General features: G+C 37.5%; 1 protein-coding gene across 1 annotated transcript in view; it reads right to left on the bottom strand.

Moving 5' to 3' along the window:
* LOC136867464 (gamma-tubulin complex component 2) overlaps window positions 1-16,232 on the bottom strand; it is a 165,707-nt gene that overhangs the window by 20,642 nt on the left and 128,833 nt on the right. The window contains exon 13 of the mRNA XM_067144671.2: window positions 12,273-12,416. Within this exon, the coding sequence (XP_067000772.2) occupies window positions 12,273-12,416 (144 nt within the window). The remainder of the gene's footprint in view (window positions 1-12,272; window positions 12,417-16,232) is intronic.

Genomic DNA, 16,232 nt, shown 5'->3' with positions numbered 1-16,232 from the left:
ACAGTACCTAACAATGTTGTATATCAGAAATTAGAACCTGTTACTGATACCATGCGCAAGAAAAAACTAGGGTACCTTGGCCACATCCTGAGAATGCCAGATTCACAGCTTCTGAAACAGCTAGTGCAGTACAATCTTTATTCAAAAAAATACAACTGGATGCAGATGGATAAAGGAAATTAGGGAGGATTTAAAAGAAACTGGCCTTACACCAGATGACACTATGGATAAGAAAAAAGTAAACACAACACTTAAAAATATGACTTTCCACTTTACACTCACAAAAAAGAAAATCCCAACTAGAATATTCTCTACACAAGAAAGGGGAAGAACATCAACACGTATGAAGAAGTACTGGGAAGACCCCAAGGCTCGGACAGTTCCTATCAAGAAATCGTCAAACCAAAGGGTTGATTAAAGTGATCCATTGTGGTCTCAAAAGAAGAATAAGTTCTGAAGAACATACTTGAGTCTAAACTTTCTATCAAATTTCATTAAGAATATCTCCTACACAAGAGAAAACTCTACAAAGAACACAGAACCTCAAGAAATATCTCTCAAACACATTACATTTAAAAGCTATTAAACTGAATGGATACGGCTATCCAAAAGAAACACATCGGCTTTACTATATTGTTTGTATTTTATAAGAAACACCATTAAAACAAGGGAAACACATTATTTGGTTCCTTCTTTATCATCCTGTTGCTCCTGTGGTGCAAAGTATGGTTTTTTCTCATTCAAAATTATTACAAGTTTTGCAGAAAAATATGTTGACCAATACAACTTCTGTGACAATTGAAATTTTAAAAATTTTAAAAATGTAAAAATGAATGCGACTGTAATATCAACCAATTTACATTCTGATTTTTCCAGTACAGTATTACAAAAATGGTTATTATAAATTGTTCAAATTTATTCTTTTAATGATATGGTTTCTCCAACAAATAGAATTCAATACAATACTACTAACGAGAAAATAAATGACTCATTCTCTAGTATTGTATGGTGAAACAACTTATTTTTTAATAAATCAAAAGATAACCTTTGTAATAATGCATTAGCAAAAAAGAAAATGTCAAACATCATGAATAAACAATGCAAAACTAATTTCAAGTACATATAAAAGCCCTGTTTTTCCCCTCAATGAAATCTGAAGAAAAATGGTCTTTTCATCAGTGTGTTGCTTTCACCCAACTCTATATACTTACAGGGTAAAACTCCAGCCCTGTAGACAAGATTTTTCTAATGTTACAAGTAAGTCAAAATTAATGAAATCTTACTTGGAATGCATCTCAGAGGAGAGATGTGTTTATAGCGATGTCCAGGAACCCACCATCCCACCCCATGACCTTCATTTACTTTTATAACCTAATGAAGAGTATTACACGCTATTTTCATTGCTGAAGTAGCAACTTGCATTCCTGTCAATTATGATAATCATAATCAGTTAAAAACCCCAGCACAATAAAAGCGCCCCTCTTGCTTGTCGTATATCACAGGTCTTGTCCAGATCCTATTCTAACTGTCCGCACAGCAAGAACCAGTCCAGACCAATGGTCTTGTCCAGGTCATATCCTAACCATCCGCACGGCAAGAACCAGTCGGGACCAATCGTGTTTCCACACGAAAATAGAGGCCTAAGGCCGCTTATCCCTGTTTCACTGGTCTTGTGCAGGCCCTATCCTAACCGTCTGCATGACACCACCACCTATTGAAGCACCACTCACTCATTAGTTCCTAAGTAGAAAAATTGACAGCATTGAGCACCGCTTGACAACATCGTTCCCAAGAAGGCTGCGAGTGCGTAAACAAATGACAGTCGTTCCACGCACGTCAAAGTCTTGTCTCCAGGACTGAAGTATTGATACTTGTAGACAAACGTGAAGTATCCAATAAAAATAAGAATAGTCACTCATTCTAACGAAAACATATGTAAGTTAATTCATAATTTTAAAGCTTCAACAAAATATTAACATTTAACCATCCATAACTGCAAAACACTACTATCTGACAACACTCAATCATGCACATCTTATATGTTTACGTGTTCAAGAAAGCAAATGTAAAATTTCTCGCTAGAGTTTCCTAATACAAATCCAAGACTTTTCAACAGAAGTTTCCAAAAGTTTAAAAAGGTTTATACATTTAAATGTTTTAGTCTTCACTAACATAGGCCCTATATCATCAGATTTAATTTATTAGCATTATGTTAAGAAAGCTTAATCTCTGACCTAGACTGTTACTATTGCTATCTACTTCACAGGAAAATTGTCTTCCAAAGAGGATCTTTTCTCTTTTTTCCTGTGCTACTAAGAAATATAAGATCATGTACAAATGTATAGCTATATCTGTTTTCCAGGAATTCTTTATGAAGGATGAATGAAGATGAAATTACGTTAGCGTTTAAACCATAATGGATGTGAGATAAGGATAAAATGTCAAAGAGCAGTAAAGCATAGATTATATTCTATTATGCTTATTACTATATATAAACTAATATCTGATAAACCACTGAAAAAAAAAAAACATGCAAAAGATTTAAAAAAAAAAATGTACTGGTGCAGCTGCAAGAGAAATAGCCACAAATCTCCAATTCATATCTTCCAGTAAAATCATTATACACAACGAAACAAATACTTAATGTCAACTTTAAAAGCTTTGATCCTTTTCTTTGATTTTAGACTGTGTTGACATTCTAAATATTTTAACGTTACAACTACTCTTCAGTAGCCCTTGTCAAGACGAAATATAACATGGGCTGGCGGGCACCCGTACTTTTATCAAAGCATCAAAGACTAGGTGGTAGCTCCAGCACAGACTTGCATCTCTCTCAGATTAGTGTTTTCAGGACCTGCACAGTATGAACAATGCAGCCATTCTAATGTTGTTTGGCAACAAGCAAGAGTTGCCAAACTCTGATGATCTGTACGCCTTCTTCTTTCCTATTGTTTTGTTTTGTTTTCTTCGCTCCTTCTCAGTAAAGATGAGCAAGGTACTGGCAGGTGATAGCCAGAACTGTGGTTTGCTCAAATTACATTTTATGATTGAGGAAAGAGATATATTTTAATTTTTTTTTTACAAGTTGCATTACTTTGCACCGACACAGATGGTCTTATAAGGACTAGGAGTGGGAAGGGAGTGGCCATGGCCTTAATTAAGGTACAGCCCCAGCATTTGCCTGGTGTAAAAATGGGAAACCACGGAAAACAGTCTTCAGGGCCTGCCGACAGTGGGGTTCAAACCCACTATCTCCAAATACTGGATACTAGCCGCACTTATGCGACTGCAGCTATCGAGCTAAGTAGGAATGAGAGAGAGAGAGAGAAGCCAAGCTTCACCCCTACAGCCTTTTCTGTTTGAATGAGATGAAGATAATGCACAATTTCTTTCAGACTGGTTTTAATACTAGGTCTGGTGGTCCCCATATAAACCTTCTCACACGAACAGGTAATATGATACATGCCTGTACCAGAGAGAGCGTGTTTTTAAGGTCCTCAATTGAATGTAACTGCCCAGATACTTTCTTCGTTGTAAAAGAAAAAAAAAAAAAGAAAAAAAAAAAAAAAAAAGATGAAAACTTGTTAGTTGACATTGGCTGTGAAAGTCTGCACCAGTATATAATCAACTTTATTTTTAAAACTATTTTTACTGTCCAAATACAAAGAATCTAAAATCAAAACTGGCAATAAGAAGCATTCCCAAGCAGGTCATTAAAAGCAGTGATACCTCGCTGCAAGAGTCAGAATCATAGCCTGACCCTAACATGGATGTGAGCTCTGCATCAATGTAGTAGCGTCCCATATGCTGAGCAGCATGGACAGAAAGCAGATTGTTAAAATACACACAGACATGCACGCACACACAGAGCAGTGACCTCCTTAAGCAAATAGCAAGAAAACATAAAAATACTTACACTAAATCAAGTGTCTATATTTACCATATTTCTCCGAATCCAAGACGACCCCAAACGCAAAATTATCCCCACTTTTGTCTTCAAAAGAACTAAATCTGGCTTAAAATGTGCTTAGTGAAATCATGTGAATACCTTTCTTGTGCAGTATGCATTTTTAATTATCTTTGAGTTCACGCCAACGCCAAATATTGGCTTTAGTTATGCCGGATTTTTTTTTTTTTTTTTTTTTTTTTTTGCAACTGCACAATTACTTTTTATTTCTGCATGTTTGATAACCATTAACTTAAAACTGGCACCATAATATCGAAGAGAACCCGTTGGAAATTTGCTAGTAATACCCGTTTCACGTGTCTCTAAAATACGATGATCCATCATGAAAATACCGTATTCCTATTGTCTATAAAACTATTACTTGTACTAAGTGTCAGGTACAAATGGCTGCTGCTAGACACACATCTCGCTTGCCAGATTCGGCTGGCATCAGCAGCTAGCTATGTATAATGAAGACGCGGACGTTGAAGGTCAACGAGTTTTGTGCATTGTGGTATGGCCATTCCGCCTTTACGTTTGTCGCACACATACCTCACAATTTCATCTTTGACTTCTTTTAAGCGTCCTTGTTATGGGCCACTGAATGCACTTCTCGTAGAGTACACTTTTTTAAGCTGCTTCTTCACGCTAACACCAAACATTGGCTTTAGTAATGCCGTATTTTCTTGCAGCTGCACAATCATTCTTCATTTCCATATGTTTAGTAACCATTAACTTAAAATTGGCAGCATAATATCGAAAAGAACCTGTTGGAGGTACAGTATATGCATTATAACTCTGCCACTGAGTAGCCGTCGCCTTTCTAAGAGTACAAACGCATGCATGTTTTGATGTCATTCTGCAGATTTGAGAAACGTTTTTGTAGGGGCTAAAAGAATTTCATTCTCTCTTCACTATTTTCCAAAAACCAGTGACGTTACACAGAGGCACAGTACAATCGGTTGACACAGTAGCGATATATAATAAAGACGTGGACGTTGATGGTCAACAAGTTTTGTGCATAAGTTGCGAATGCAAGAGACGACCCTTGATTTTTCACATGAAATTCTGAGAGAAAAACACAGTCTTGGATTCGGAGAAATATGGTAATTTCATAATCTAAAGTATGTCAAATTCACAACACAATAAATTATACATATCTTGATTCAAATTTAATATATACTACCGGTGCCTTGAGCGTAGGGAGCCATACAACATGGAGTACACTTACATAGCTCTACATAGTCTCTCAAAATAGTAATTGTTGTCCACTATGCACATCAGCCAATGTTAGCATACATGTTGGAAAACACTTGCACCTCTCACAGATTAATACTTTTAGGACCTGTGCACCATGACCCAGTGTAGAACGATCTTGTACAACTGCCTTTGTGGCAATAATGATCTCTGTGGAATGAAGTCTACACCCATGCAGAACTGCTTTCAAGTATGGGAATCACATGGTGCAAAATCAGGCGAGTATGGAGGGTGTGGTAAAACTTTTACTGTTGGACAAGCACAGGGTCACTGTCATGTAGCAGCTGCTATGCCACACCTGAGGATATTTACTACGAACTGTATCATGTAGGCTGTAGCTGTTCTTGTTTACAATTACTCCTTGTGTGATGAACACAGTGCGCAAAATTCCCAATGAGTCAGAAACTAGTTCAATCATCACCTTGCCTTTTGATGGGTTTCTTCTGCCGTACTGACATAGGTGATTTCTAGGTAGCCGATTTTCATTTCAGTTGCGGATCGTATAGAAAACACGTTTCATCTCCTGTTTTGATCCAGCTGAGGAAAGTCCCATCAATATCAACATTACTGGTCAGGTCCCAGCAAACGGTCATCAGATAGTCATGTGGGCTTTTGTCAGAGGTGAAGCACACACCGTGATGTGTAACACGCAACATGTTCAGGTCAGACAGAATTTTGTTGAACGTACCATCACTAATCCCTACTGCTGATGCAAGATCGTTGACAATTTGGATGCCGCTGGCACACACAAACAATGCAGTGTCTTTGATCGTGCATTCAGTTCGGCTTGTTCATCAGTCTTCAAACTGCCCTCTCCTGAGCAAAGCACTGGTTCCACTTAAACACAGCACTGCCACCCAATATGACATCATAACTAAAGCCCTGCATGGATATCCGCAAAGTTAGTGTCTTGATGGATCTAAACTACGTGGCAGTGCGAATAATTTTGCTGATAATTTATAAATAATGATGTTTATTGATTTTCAATCAGGTACACTCTAGAAATCTCAACAAGTCAGTCCTTCATATATTTCATGCAGTTATTTTTGCTTTTGGTGAGGCGACCCTTGACATTGGTGTGGAAGAATGATGGTATATAAAGAGCAACATTCCTAAGAACAATGAATTAAGTAAGACAAAGTGGTACTGCCATTGAGTATTGATTTTATAATGCTCGATTTTTTAGGAACCAATGAGTAGGGTGAACTGAATGCCAGTGAGAATTGTTACAATAGGTGCTTTCATTAAGACATCCATTTGCCACTTGCCTTTTATTTTCAATGCCTAAAACTACATAAATACATATCTAGACGAGACAGGATATCGGAATAAATGCACTTAAAGTTATGATGTAATAATAAATGCTGTTATGAATTAATTTACAATCCGGTAGCAGATACTGTTAACAGTTCCCTGATAGCTGTCACTTCGCTATCAGCCGTGTGCTACATAAGCAGCTTCCAAACTGGAGGCAAGTATCTCTCTACGCGTCCACACGTCAAGTTATCTGCCGGACCATATAGTAGTTCTTGTAAAATCTGTATGTTATCTTACCCTACGTGACGAGCACAGACAACATTGCCTAGTGGTTTGGTGATCATTACTAAGAGAATGTTTTTGCAAGTGTTCAATCTGAGGTAAATGTATCATTATGGACCAAAAATCCCATAAAATAAAACAAGGTGAATATACATTACTGCACAAAACAAAGTTTCAATTGTTGATGTGGCAGAAATTTGGCTATGTTTCTGATGTTAATGAGAAAGTGAAAGATGTAGTAGGGTGTTTTACATGCAAGAAAGTGTATCATTAAACAGGACATAAATCTTGAACATCAAACTTAATAAAACACAAATGTAAAGGTAACGAAAAGAGCAAAGTTAGTTTCTTTACTTCTAAATTAGATATCAAGAACCCAGATCTTTCATCGAATTTGAAGACACTTGTGACAAAACAACTGTTAAGTTTCGTGTCTTAAGATGTTATGCCTTCTGAGATTGCATCAGGGGACGGATTCACAGAACTCGCACAGTTCCTTATTGATGTGGGAGCAAAGTACGGAGCAGTAACCGCTAAAGAGTTATTACTTCACCCAACAACTGTATGAAGGAATCTGAAGGAAACCGCTGATCTGCTTCGAGAAAGCATATCGAAGGAGTTACACAGTATATTTAGTGATATTGGAGGAGGAATAACATTGGATCTATGGAGCAATTCATATTGTAAAATAAATTACTTGGGCGAGACCATACATTATATTGCAGACAGGAAACTTTAAGATCGTGTATTGTGTACTAGAGAGTTGGACAGTGATACAAAGAAAACAGGAGAACATATCAAACTTGAGCTCGTAAAAATATTGCGATTGTTCAATTTATATAATTGCCATGGACAATAATGTATTTGTAACAGACAGAGGCTCGAATATTATAGCAGCTCTTCATCAGTGTGAAAGAATTTCATGCTCAGCACATATACTCAACACTGTGTTGGAGCACACAACAAGCAGTGGTGGTGAACGGGAAGTGGAAACAAGTGTTGTACAAGGATTAGTAAGCTCTTGCCAAGCGCTCACAACTTTCTTTAAAAGATCTGGCCTTCAAAATTGTTTAGAGAAGTCTTTGACAGGTGACGTAGACATAGGATGGAATAGCAAACTTCACGTGTTTGACTCCAATAATTCGCAGTGGATTAGTATTCTTGAAGTTCTAACCAAAATGAATGATAGACAGCATTGACAACAAAAAAAAAAAAAGTTTGATGTCAGTGGCTTCCTAACACCTTTTAAAAATGCATCTGATGAACTGCAGGTTTCAAAAAGTACCAATGCTCTATTTGACTATATTGTGGAAATTAAAACTGCAATCCTTTTTGGAAGAAAAGGAGCATCCTGAGTTAATTTGAAGTTTAAAAGACAGAGTAAGACCTCTTTTGACTAGCAAGTGGGAAATAACAGCAGTGCATAAGGTAGCTACCTACTTACACCCCAAGTACAAGAACTTAAAATTCCTCAGTGAAGCGGACAGAGACAAAGCGAGATCTGACGCTAGGAAATTCATTGCCAACAATAAGTAACCAGCTCCAAGTTCCAGAAAAGTCCAACTCAGAGCCTCCAGCAAAGAAGTAAGGGATTTTTCAGTGAATTTGAAAATTCATCTGACGATGGACGTGCAATAGATACTAGTGCTACAGTGGATGACGTTTCAAGGTACAATAATGAACAGATCGAGTCCACGGACCTACATGATTTGATTACTTGGTGGTGTGAACATGAAAACCAATATCCTTATCTTTCCAAACTGGCTTATTTTATACATACCATTCCAGCAACTAGCACTACCTCAAAGAGAAGTTTCTCCACTGTGGGGTGAATAATGCAAGATCAGCGGACGTCTCTCAAACCGAGATAAGTTGATGACATATTCCTGAACAGCAATCTTCCACACTAGCCAGGTAGCTGCATAATTCCTTTCTTTCTTTCTTTCTTTCTTTCTTTCTTTCAATAACACAATGTTTAAATAGAGTACTGTGTACAGTTAGCCTAATTGCATTACCTAATATTTTACAGTGATGGTGATGGATGCAGTACTAAACTGAATATGAACTACAAAACAAAAATTCCATCAGTGGAAGTTACGTATTATACATAGTTCACGACATTTCATAGATTTTTATTGTGCTATTCACAATATTGTTGTGTGTCATTTTATTCTACAGAGTAGTATGTACCTTTGGTTTTCATTTAGAATTCAGAATCCTCGTGGTCACTGACAGTTTGTAAACTGATGTTGTACTGGAAAATATATATAGACATTAAAGTAGATTATGTAAAAATGTTTGTTTCCAGGTATAGTTTCACTTGACTTTGCAAATATTTTAAAAACATATCTGGAGAGTTTCTTTGCAAGCACCCATGTTAACAAAAGATACCTTAGATTGTTTTTCTTAAGTTTTGCAGCAATGTTTCATGTTATCTTACAACAGGATGGGGTTTTTAGGTTTTATACTACTTTGTTCATTGCTAGCCTGTTGGAATATGTTAACAGATCTATGCGTTTCAATACCTTGGCTGTAATATAGTTAAACAGTTGCAATATCCATGGATAACTATTTTGAATGCAAGAAGAGCGGATGCGGATGAAGGTAGTGCAGATGCAGATAATATTTTGTATAACCGCGCAGGGCTCTAATCATAACTTGCTTCATCATCTGAAACAGTTTGCTAGTGGATTTGCCTAATTTTAGGTAGAACATGACATCTGTCCACTGTTTAAACTAACATTTTCGAGTTCCACCGCTTGCACTCAACAGAAGCGTACTCCTCACACTGTATGCTCGCAACTGTCTCTTGCAGGAATGAGTGAAGAATTGTAACGGCACCATGCTGTGGTGTACCAGAGAGACACAAACATAATGATTGCACTAAATACACATATATAAGAGAGTGTGGTTTGAAACTTTTATGATTCTGATATGCCTTCTATCCAAAGTTTCTCTACAGCCCTACAGAGAACTACCATACTTACTCGCGTATTAGACCCCCTTTTCCCCCCCATGTTTACAGCCAAAAAAAGTGAAGGGGGCTCCAATACGCAATAACCTCAAATTTTGTGCAGTGGACACATGACTTCTAGGTTATAATGTACATGTAAAAATTCTACACTATTCTTTAACAAACTTATGAATGTATTTCAGTTATAATGGCTATTTTCGTTGGAAGGCAGCATTTCTAAATGTAAAAAGAGAAGTGGTGAACACGACTTTTGGGCCTATATATAAAGTAAATATAGTCAGTTTTAGTTACTCATATCATATCATGTCATTCATTTCATCTCATTAGTTCCTCTGATAAGGCTGATGTCAGAAAGGGCATACCATCGTAAAAATTCGCTAAGAAGTTTCGTTTCGCTTCATACTCAACCCCATAGAGAAAAGGGATAAGGGTATCGTATTATCATATTATGCAATACTGATACAAAATAACTTAATGGCCAGTCATCTGCCACTGTCAGTTGAGCAGTAGGCCTACCCCACCGTAAACCTGATCACTGCTTTCATTTTAATTGTCTTGCGCCACCAACTTCCCTGCTACCGGTGTGTCGTCATTCCAAGTGACGTTATCTTCACTGCCATCTCGTCAGCCATGCACTGCAATCGAGAGCATTTGAGGTCCTGTCTTTTTGAACCTTTTAAATCTAGTTTCGTTCCTGACTATAGAGTCCAAACAGTGTGAACTCTATTCCCAGATGGTTTCTGGAGATTCTCTCTGATATTCCCAGTTAGTGTACGTGTAGCAGAAGCCACTCCTTCCGAATAAAGCCGTGCTGTGGAAAGCGTGTCACACCACCAGCGTATGTTACGAGTTGTACTTCCGAATATAATACATGTAACTGGAAGCATTCTTTAGATAACTGCGGCTGTTGAAAATCAGACCCTTATTTTTAAGTATATTTCATGCTTGTTCTCTACATTTATCACATCAGGATTTACCTAAAACGCTGTAAATGAGATAAGAGAGACCGCATTGCTTAGGTATGCCCGGATAGTGCCAGAAGTTCCAAGACGGAAAGAATAAAAATAGATAACAGGAGAGTTTGCCGCAGTTATGGATATCTACAGATGTGGCAGTAATGCATTTTATTATCATAATGTTTAATTTTGTACGTTCATTATCTCTATTTTCTTTATTAATGCATACCCCAGTACGTTTTATTTGGTGTCTCCAAAAATTGTTAAAAGTAAGCGGGAACATAAAATCAATATTATTATTTGTTAGGTACTGTGGCAAGCAAAACAATCATTATGATTGGATAGTTTTTATCACATTTTAAACTTACTTCTCTTTAAGAAAAATACCTATATTGGCCCAAGTTACGAGATATTAAACAATCACTTTGTTAATGATCTCACCTGTTATATTAATAGCAACAACCGTGAATATTTATCAACTAAAGTAAACTATTTTCCTCTTTTTAGACATGCCCCTGGTGGAGGCGAGTTACATGTACCATTTTTACTGCATATTAACCTTCCTGCCATTCGTAATTTCTGGCAGTACGGCACCGGGAATCGAACTCCTCAGACTCCCAAGAACGGCAGCTAATTGTGCTAACCATTATTACGCTGACGGACATTCTTAACTACAAAACACAGACATATAGCATGACTGATGCATGTTTGCAATGCGCGGGTTGGATACAAAAACTATTCATCTATTTGTGCGACGTCATCAGAGCTACAGTAGGCCTACGCTACGGAGGCGGACATTTCTTAACTACGATATACAGATGTACCACATGACTTTGACGTGTGTTTTCATTGCGAGGGTCATACGGACAAAATTATTCACAAATCTGTGAGACGTCATCAGAGCTGCAATAAGACTTATACCCGCTTTGAAGCAAAATCTTTGTTCTTCTCTGACGAATTACAGAGATTTATGCAAGATTTATTTTTTTCAATTTTTTGTCTCGAAAATCCGAGAGGGGTCTAATACACAAGGGGATCTAATACACAAGTAAATATGGTAAATTTTAATACAAGCTGATTCAAATACAAAAGACATTTATAATAACGTTGAGCTATAATTCATTCTGAGTAAGTTGTGATAGAAAATAGAATAAAGAAGAGTCACTGGTGGTGAGCTAGAACATTTACAGCAACTTATCAGGAAACTTACCCATATCCACAGTCACTATCCATGTTGGTGGACACAAGGCAATTCATCCTACATATATTTCAGTACATTGTGACATGTACGAACTTGTACATTGCCACGAAAATAACACATTGATGTCCTTGTGACATGAAGAATCACACGAAGTTATGATCACGAATGTATGCGATAGGAATGGCCGACGTGAACTTTGACACAGTATCAAAAATACAGTCCAGCTCTTCTGCTGCCAGGTGAACAACAGAAATTTAAATCATTTATAATGAATGGCAGGTGCAGTTATTTTGCTTAGTGCTGTACATGCAATATTTCACATTTACATGCATAGTTATCTTCCATGTATTACCCTTCTATTATTGTAGCTTCAAATAAAATAAAATATCACTAGCATACCTGGATAAATTCATAGAATTCAACGCAGACATCAAGAAGATGATAGACGTTCTGCAGAAGGTCTGGATTTGTTAACATGCAATCTTTGAGACAAAGGTCCAAGAAGTCTGAATGGCACACCAACACTTCATCCACATTGCTGACCTGAAACAAAAATATAAGTACTGTTAAGAGCTCAAGCAACCATCAGCCCTGTCGCAGACCCTGCGGTATCTCCTGAAAGGGACGACTAAGCGACCTCGGAGAACCTCTCAGCCCGCCCGAGGACATGCCATGGCTTCTCCCCTATTGTTCCCTTCGTCTATTTTCTCTATGCACTTTCCGGACGGTAAAATGAGAATGTTCCATCACTAGCCAAATCCTGAATATTCTAGTAACCCATCATCGAAGTATAAATATAAGGCCACCATAAATGGGGTCGATTGTTCTTACGTTGAAGTGACTAGTGCGTAGCTGGACAGAAGACAGCGCATGGAACAGAAGACTTACTACTGCTTCGGAGTGCTGTGTGTGTATGTAATTCTGCGGACTGAGGACCATCACAGAGTCCGCAACTGGAGCAACTATGGTGAGTGTAATTGGAACAGTAAAGTTGTTTGTCGTTTAAAGAGGCCTAACAGCTAGGTCATCAGCCCTAATTGGAACAGTGTTAATGGTCGTTGTTGTGAGGAGTAATATCTTGCTGTTTAACTGTTGATCTGTTGCTGTTTAGTTGTTCACCGTGTTGGACTGTGTGAATTACCGGACTGTTTCAGAAGTTGAACCAAGGAACAGTCATCATGCATTGCAAATAGCCCTGTGTTCTAATCTCGCTGTCTGCATCCAGTTGCTGTATGGGGTGACTAGACTTGGAGAACTGAAAGGAAGGCGAGCCTGTGACTAGGATAATTCCAATGAGCCAGGATTTGCTGCTGTGTGAAAAGAGAGGAGACTTGTAAATAGACAGCAATCAGTAAGCGTGGCCATTCATGGTTGAACAAGAGAGAGAGTTTTTATTGAGTCATCCTGAAATGAATTAAAATAATAAAACAGACAGTGTTTTCTTTGTAACAGTATATTAGGTTGCTGACAAACAAGGTGTTTCTGAAATAGTTTTCAGGACTTCTAGACTGATATTCTTGAAAGAAAATGAGATATCAGAATAAGTTTCATGTCTTGGAAGTACTTGTATCTGAGAAAATGAGTATTTAATAAACTTTTGAAACACAGTGAAAATATTTGAGGCAGTAGGTACTGCACATAAGCAAGCATGTAACTGGTAGTTACCTAATCTGGTGGACCACCTCAGACGGTAGCGTGCTCACTATTGCCAAGTGGGTGGACAGACATTGGGATTCGTCGTCTGGCATGGATGCTTAGTTTGGTCCCAATACAACACACATTACCTTCAAGTTCTACACCAACTATCAGTAAGTTCATAAAAATGAAATCTCAGTGGTATGATGACACTGGTATGAATTCACAAGAAGAAAAATATCATTCTCAAGACTTTCACGTTATTGAACAGATACTGAGCTAAATAATTAAAAGAAGTAAATCTTGCAGACATGACCTTCATTAGTACGGATAATTATGCGTCCGTCCGTCCTTCTGTCCATCATTATAGAATGTTACAGTTAGAACATAGTTAACCCCTTCCCAGCCTGAAGGTAATTATTCGCAAGTTGCGTGAACCGCATATAAGTGTCGTCCAAGTTCATGTGTTTATCACAGATTGAGTCAACCGCTTATAAGCGTCAGAAGTTTATACATACTTCTGACATCTATTGGCCTTATTTTGCAACAAAGAAATACATTTTATTTCCATTCAATATCATATTCCACATAGAATTCATGAGGCCATGCACATAGGTTTTCCTTATGGTCAGCAGTCGATGCACTATGGCTTCCACGCTAAAACCGCCCCTGAGTGTAAACAAAGTTATTTAGCAGTGATATTGAGCATATGCTCTTGCTTTGCAATTAAAGTGAAGACGAAAGTGACAATTATTCTTCCGAATCGAGTGATGAATCTCACGATGACAGACACAAATGTGAAGAAATTGAAGACATTCAGACTGACTCTGTTATGTTTGTAGGGCCGCGCAACAGATTCGATTTTACTAGCAATGGCGGGATTCATGCTAACTTTGGAGATAATCCCGAACCATTGACAATATTTTAACATTTTCTTTCTGATGAAAAGTCACCTGAAGTAAAAAGAAAATATATGAAACAAGTGAAAAATTAATGCTCAGTTAAGTGGTTAATTCTAAATAATGTCTAATTCAAAGTTCTCTCATAAGACCCAAGGTTGCAAGATATGTTTTTACATGTAATTTGAATTGCTTAATTTGAAACATGGATAAATTGTAATTCAATGTATTGCAGTGGTCCCATAGTAAGTGGAAATTGGTATTTTTTTAATTTGTAACTATCGATAAACTACCACAGTAAAACCTAAGACGTTTTTGCAGGGGACCAGAAAAAAGAACGTGTTAAGCGAGAAAACGTTCTACTGAATACACAAATAAAAACTATCCAACAGGGATATGGAAACACCAGATAAGATTTTTTCCGATATGATGGCGTTTTATGTCATGTACCTGCTGGGTACAGTGAAAACTATACCTATTATTTCTAAAGATGAGCGGAGAATATTAAAAGGTTTGAAAAACACGAGAACAAATATGAAAACCTTTTCGGCTAAGGATTATAAAATAACAGTGCATTGAAAAGTGTAAAAACACCATCAGACAAATATAAAAACATTAGCATAGGGGGGGGGCCATAAAAATATCAAAGTATTATTGCAGATCACACTCTTTCTAAAATTAACGGTAGTAGAAGACTTTTATTTTGGACCAGTGGGTTATTAAACATTATTTTCTGTTCACACTCTTAGACAATGAATTGGAGGTTACACTCGACCTTGACCATGTGAGAGTGCGACTTTGGCCGCCGTTTTGAATCAATAAAACGGCGATTGGACCAACTCGAATAATTGAGTCAAAACTCGAAGGTGCGAGTATCAACATTCATGCTACCTCTGCGTGCTTAATGATGTGAGTGCCAGTCCACTTTCTGATAGATTTTAATCTCGTCTTCATTAGTAAGGAATTTCACGACTATATACGAATTCATAACTAGGCTGTCACAAGACAAATATGCACCACACTAGTCAACTTCACACAATGCTATCAGGCGACAAATATTTGCTACCTTTCACAGTACCACTCAACACAAAATAAATTTCTAATGCGAAAAGCACAAACTGTGTTATTCAGCAATCTTGCTGCTAACCGGCAAGCAAAACTAAACATTCCTGACGCTAATGGCTTGCTCCCCGAGGTTGCAACTTATCCTGTGAAGTTCAGGAATTCATGGTCTTTTCCCGTTATCACGTAACTGTGGCCAGAGTTCTTTATTACTGTACCCTTGAAAATTGGTTATTGGTCTGTATGGAAAGAATATTTTATTACTGGGGTGGAACAATGCATAAAATTATCATTTAGGAAGGAGAGTTCAACTCTGCACTGTCTCTGCTAGCCAGCCACAGAACAGGTTTTTCCCCCGCCGTGCAAGCAAGTATGGTTTTTTTTTGAGCCTTGTTGTAGACCTCAGCTGAGTAGCACGTGGACACGAATTTTACCAGACCAAAAGCGATCAATACTTTGAGATTTTGACGTCATGATATTTAACCAATTGAATCGCAAGGTTAGCCCGATCGCTAAATCTCAGCCAATAAAATTCAACTGACAAGCACACCTACGTCTTGAAGAAATAAATACCCATGTATCGGGGAAATTTGCGCTCTTTTGTCTTCGGCTTTCTACGTGAATAATTGCTTCGTACAAGTACTCGTCGTCGTGTTATAAGAGCACATGTATAATTGGAGACGACATATACGATATTAAAAATTATAAGCATTCATTTGATGAAGGATGATATTATTTCTGCTTCTGAGGAAATTTTGAGATA

Source organism: Anabrus simplex, chromosome 3, assembly GCF_040414725.1.
Source record: "Anabrus simplex isolate iqAnaSimp1 chromosome 3, ASM4041472v1, whole genome shotgun sequence".
NCBI classification, from domain to species: Eukaryota; Metazoa; Arthropoda; class Insecta; order Orthoptera; family Tettigoniidae; genus Anabrus; species Anabrus simplex.
Note: the sequence above shows the minus strand (reverse complement) of the source record. Positions and strands in the feature narration are given on the sequence as shown.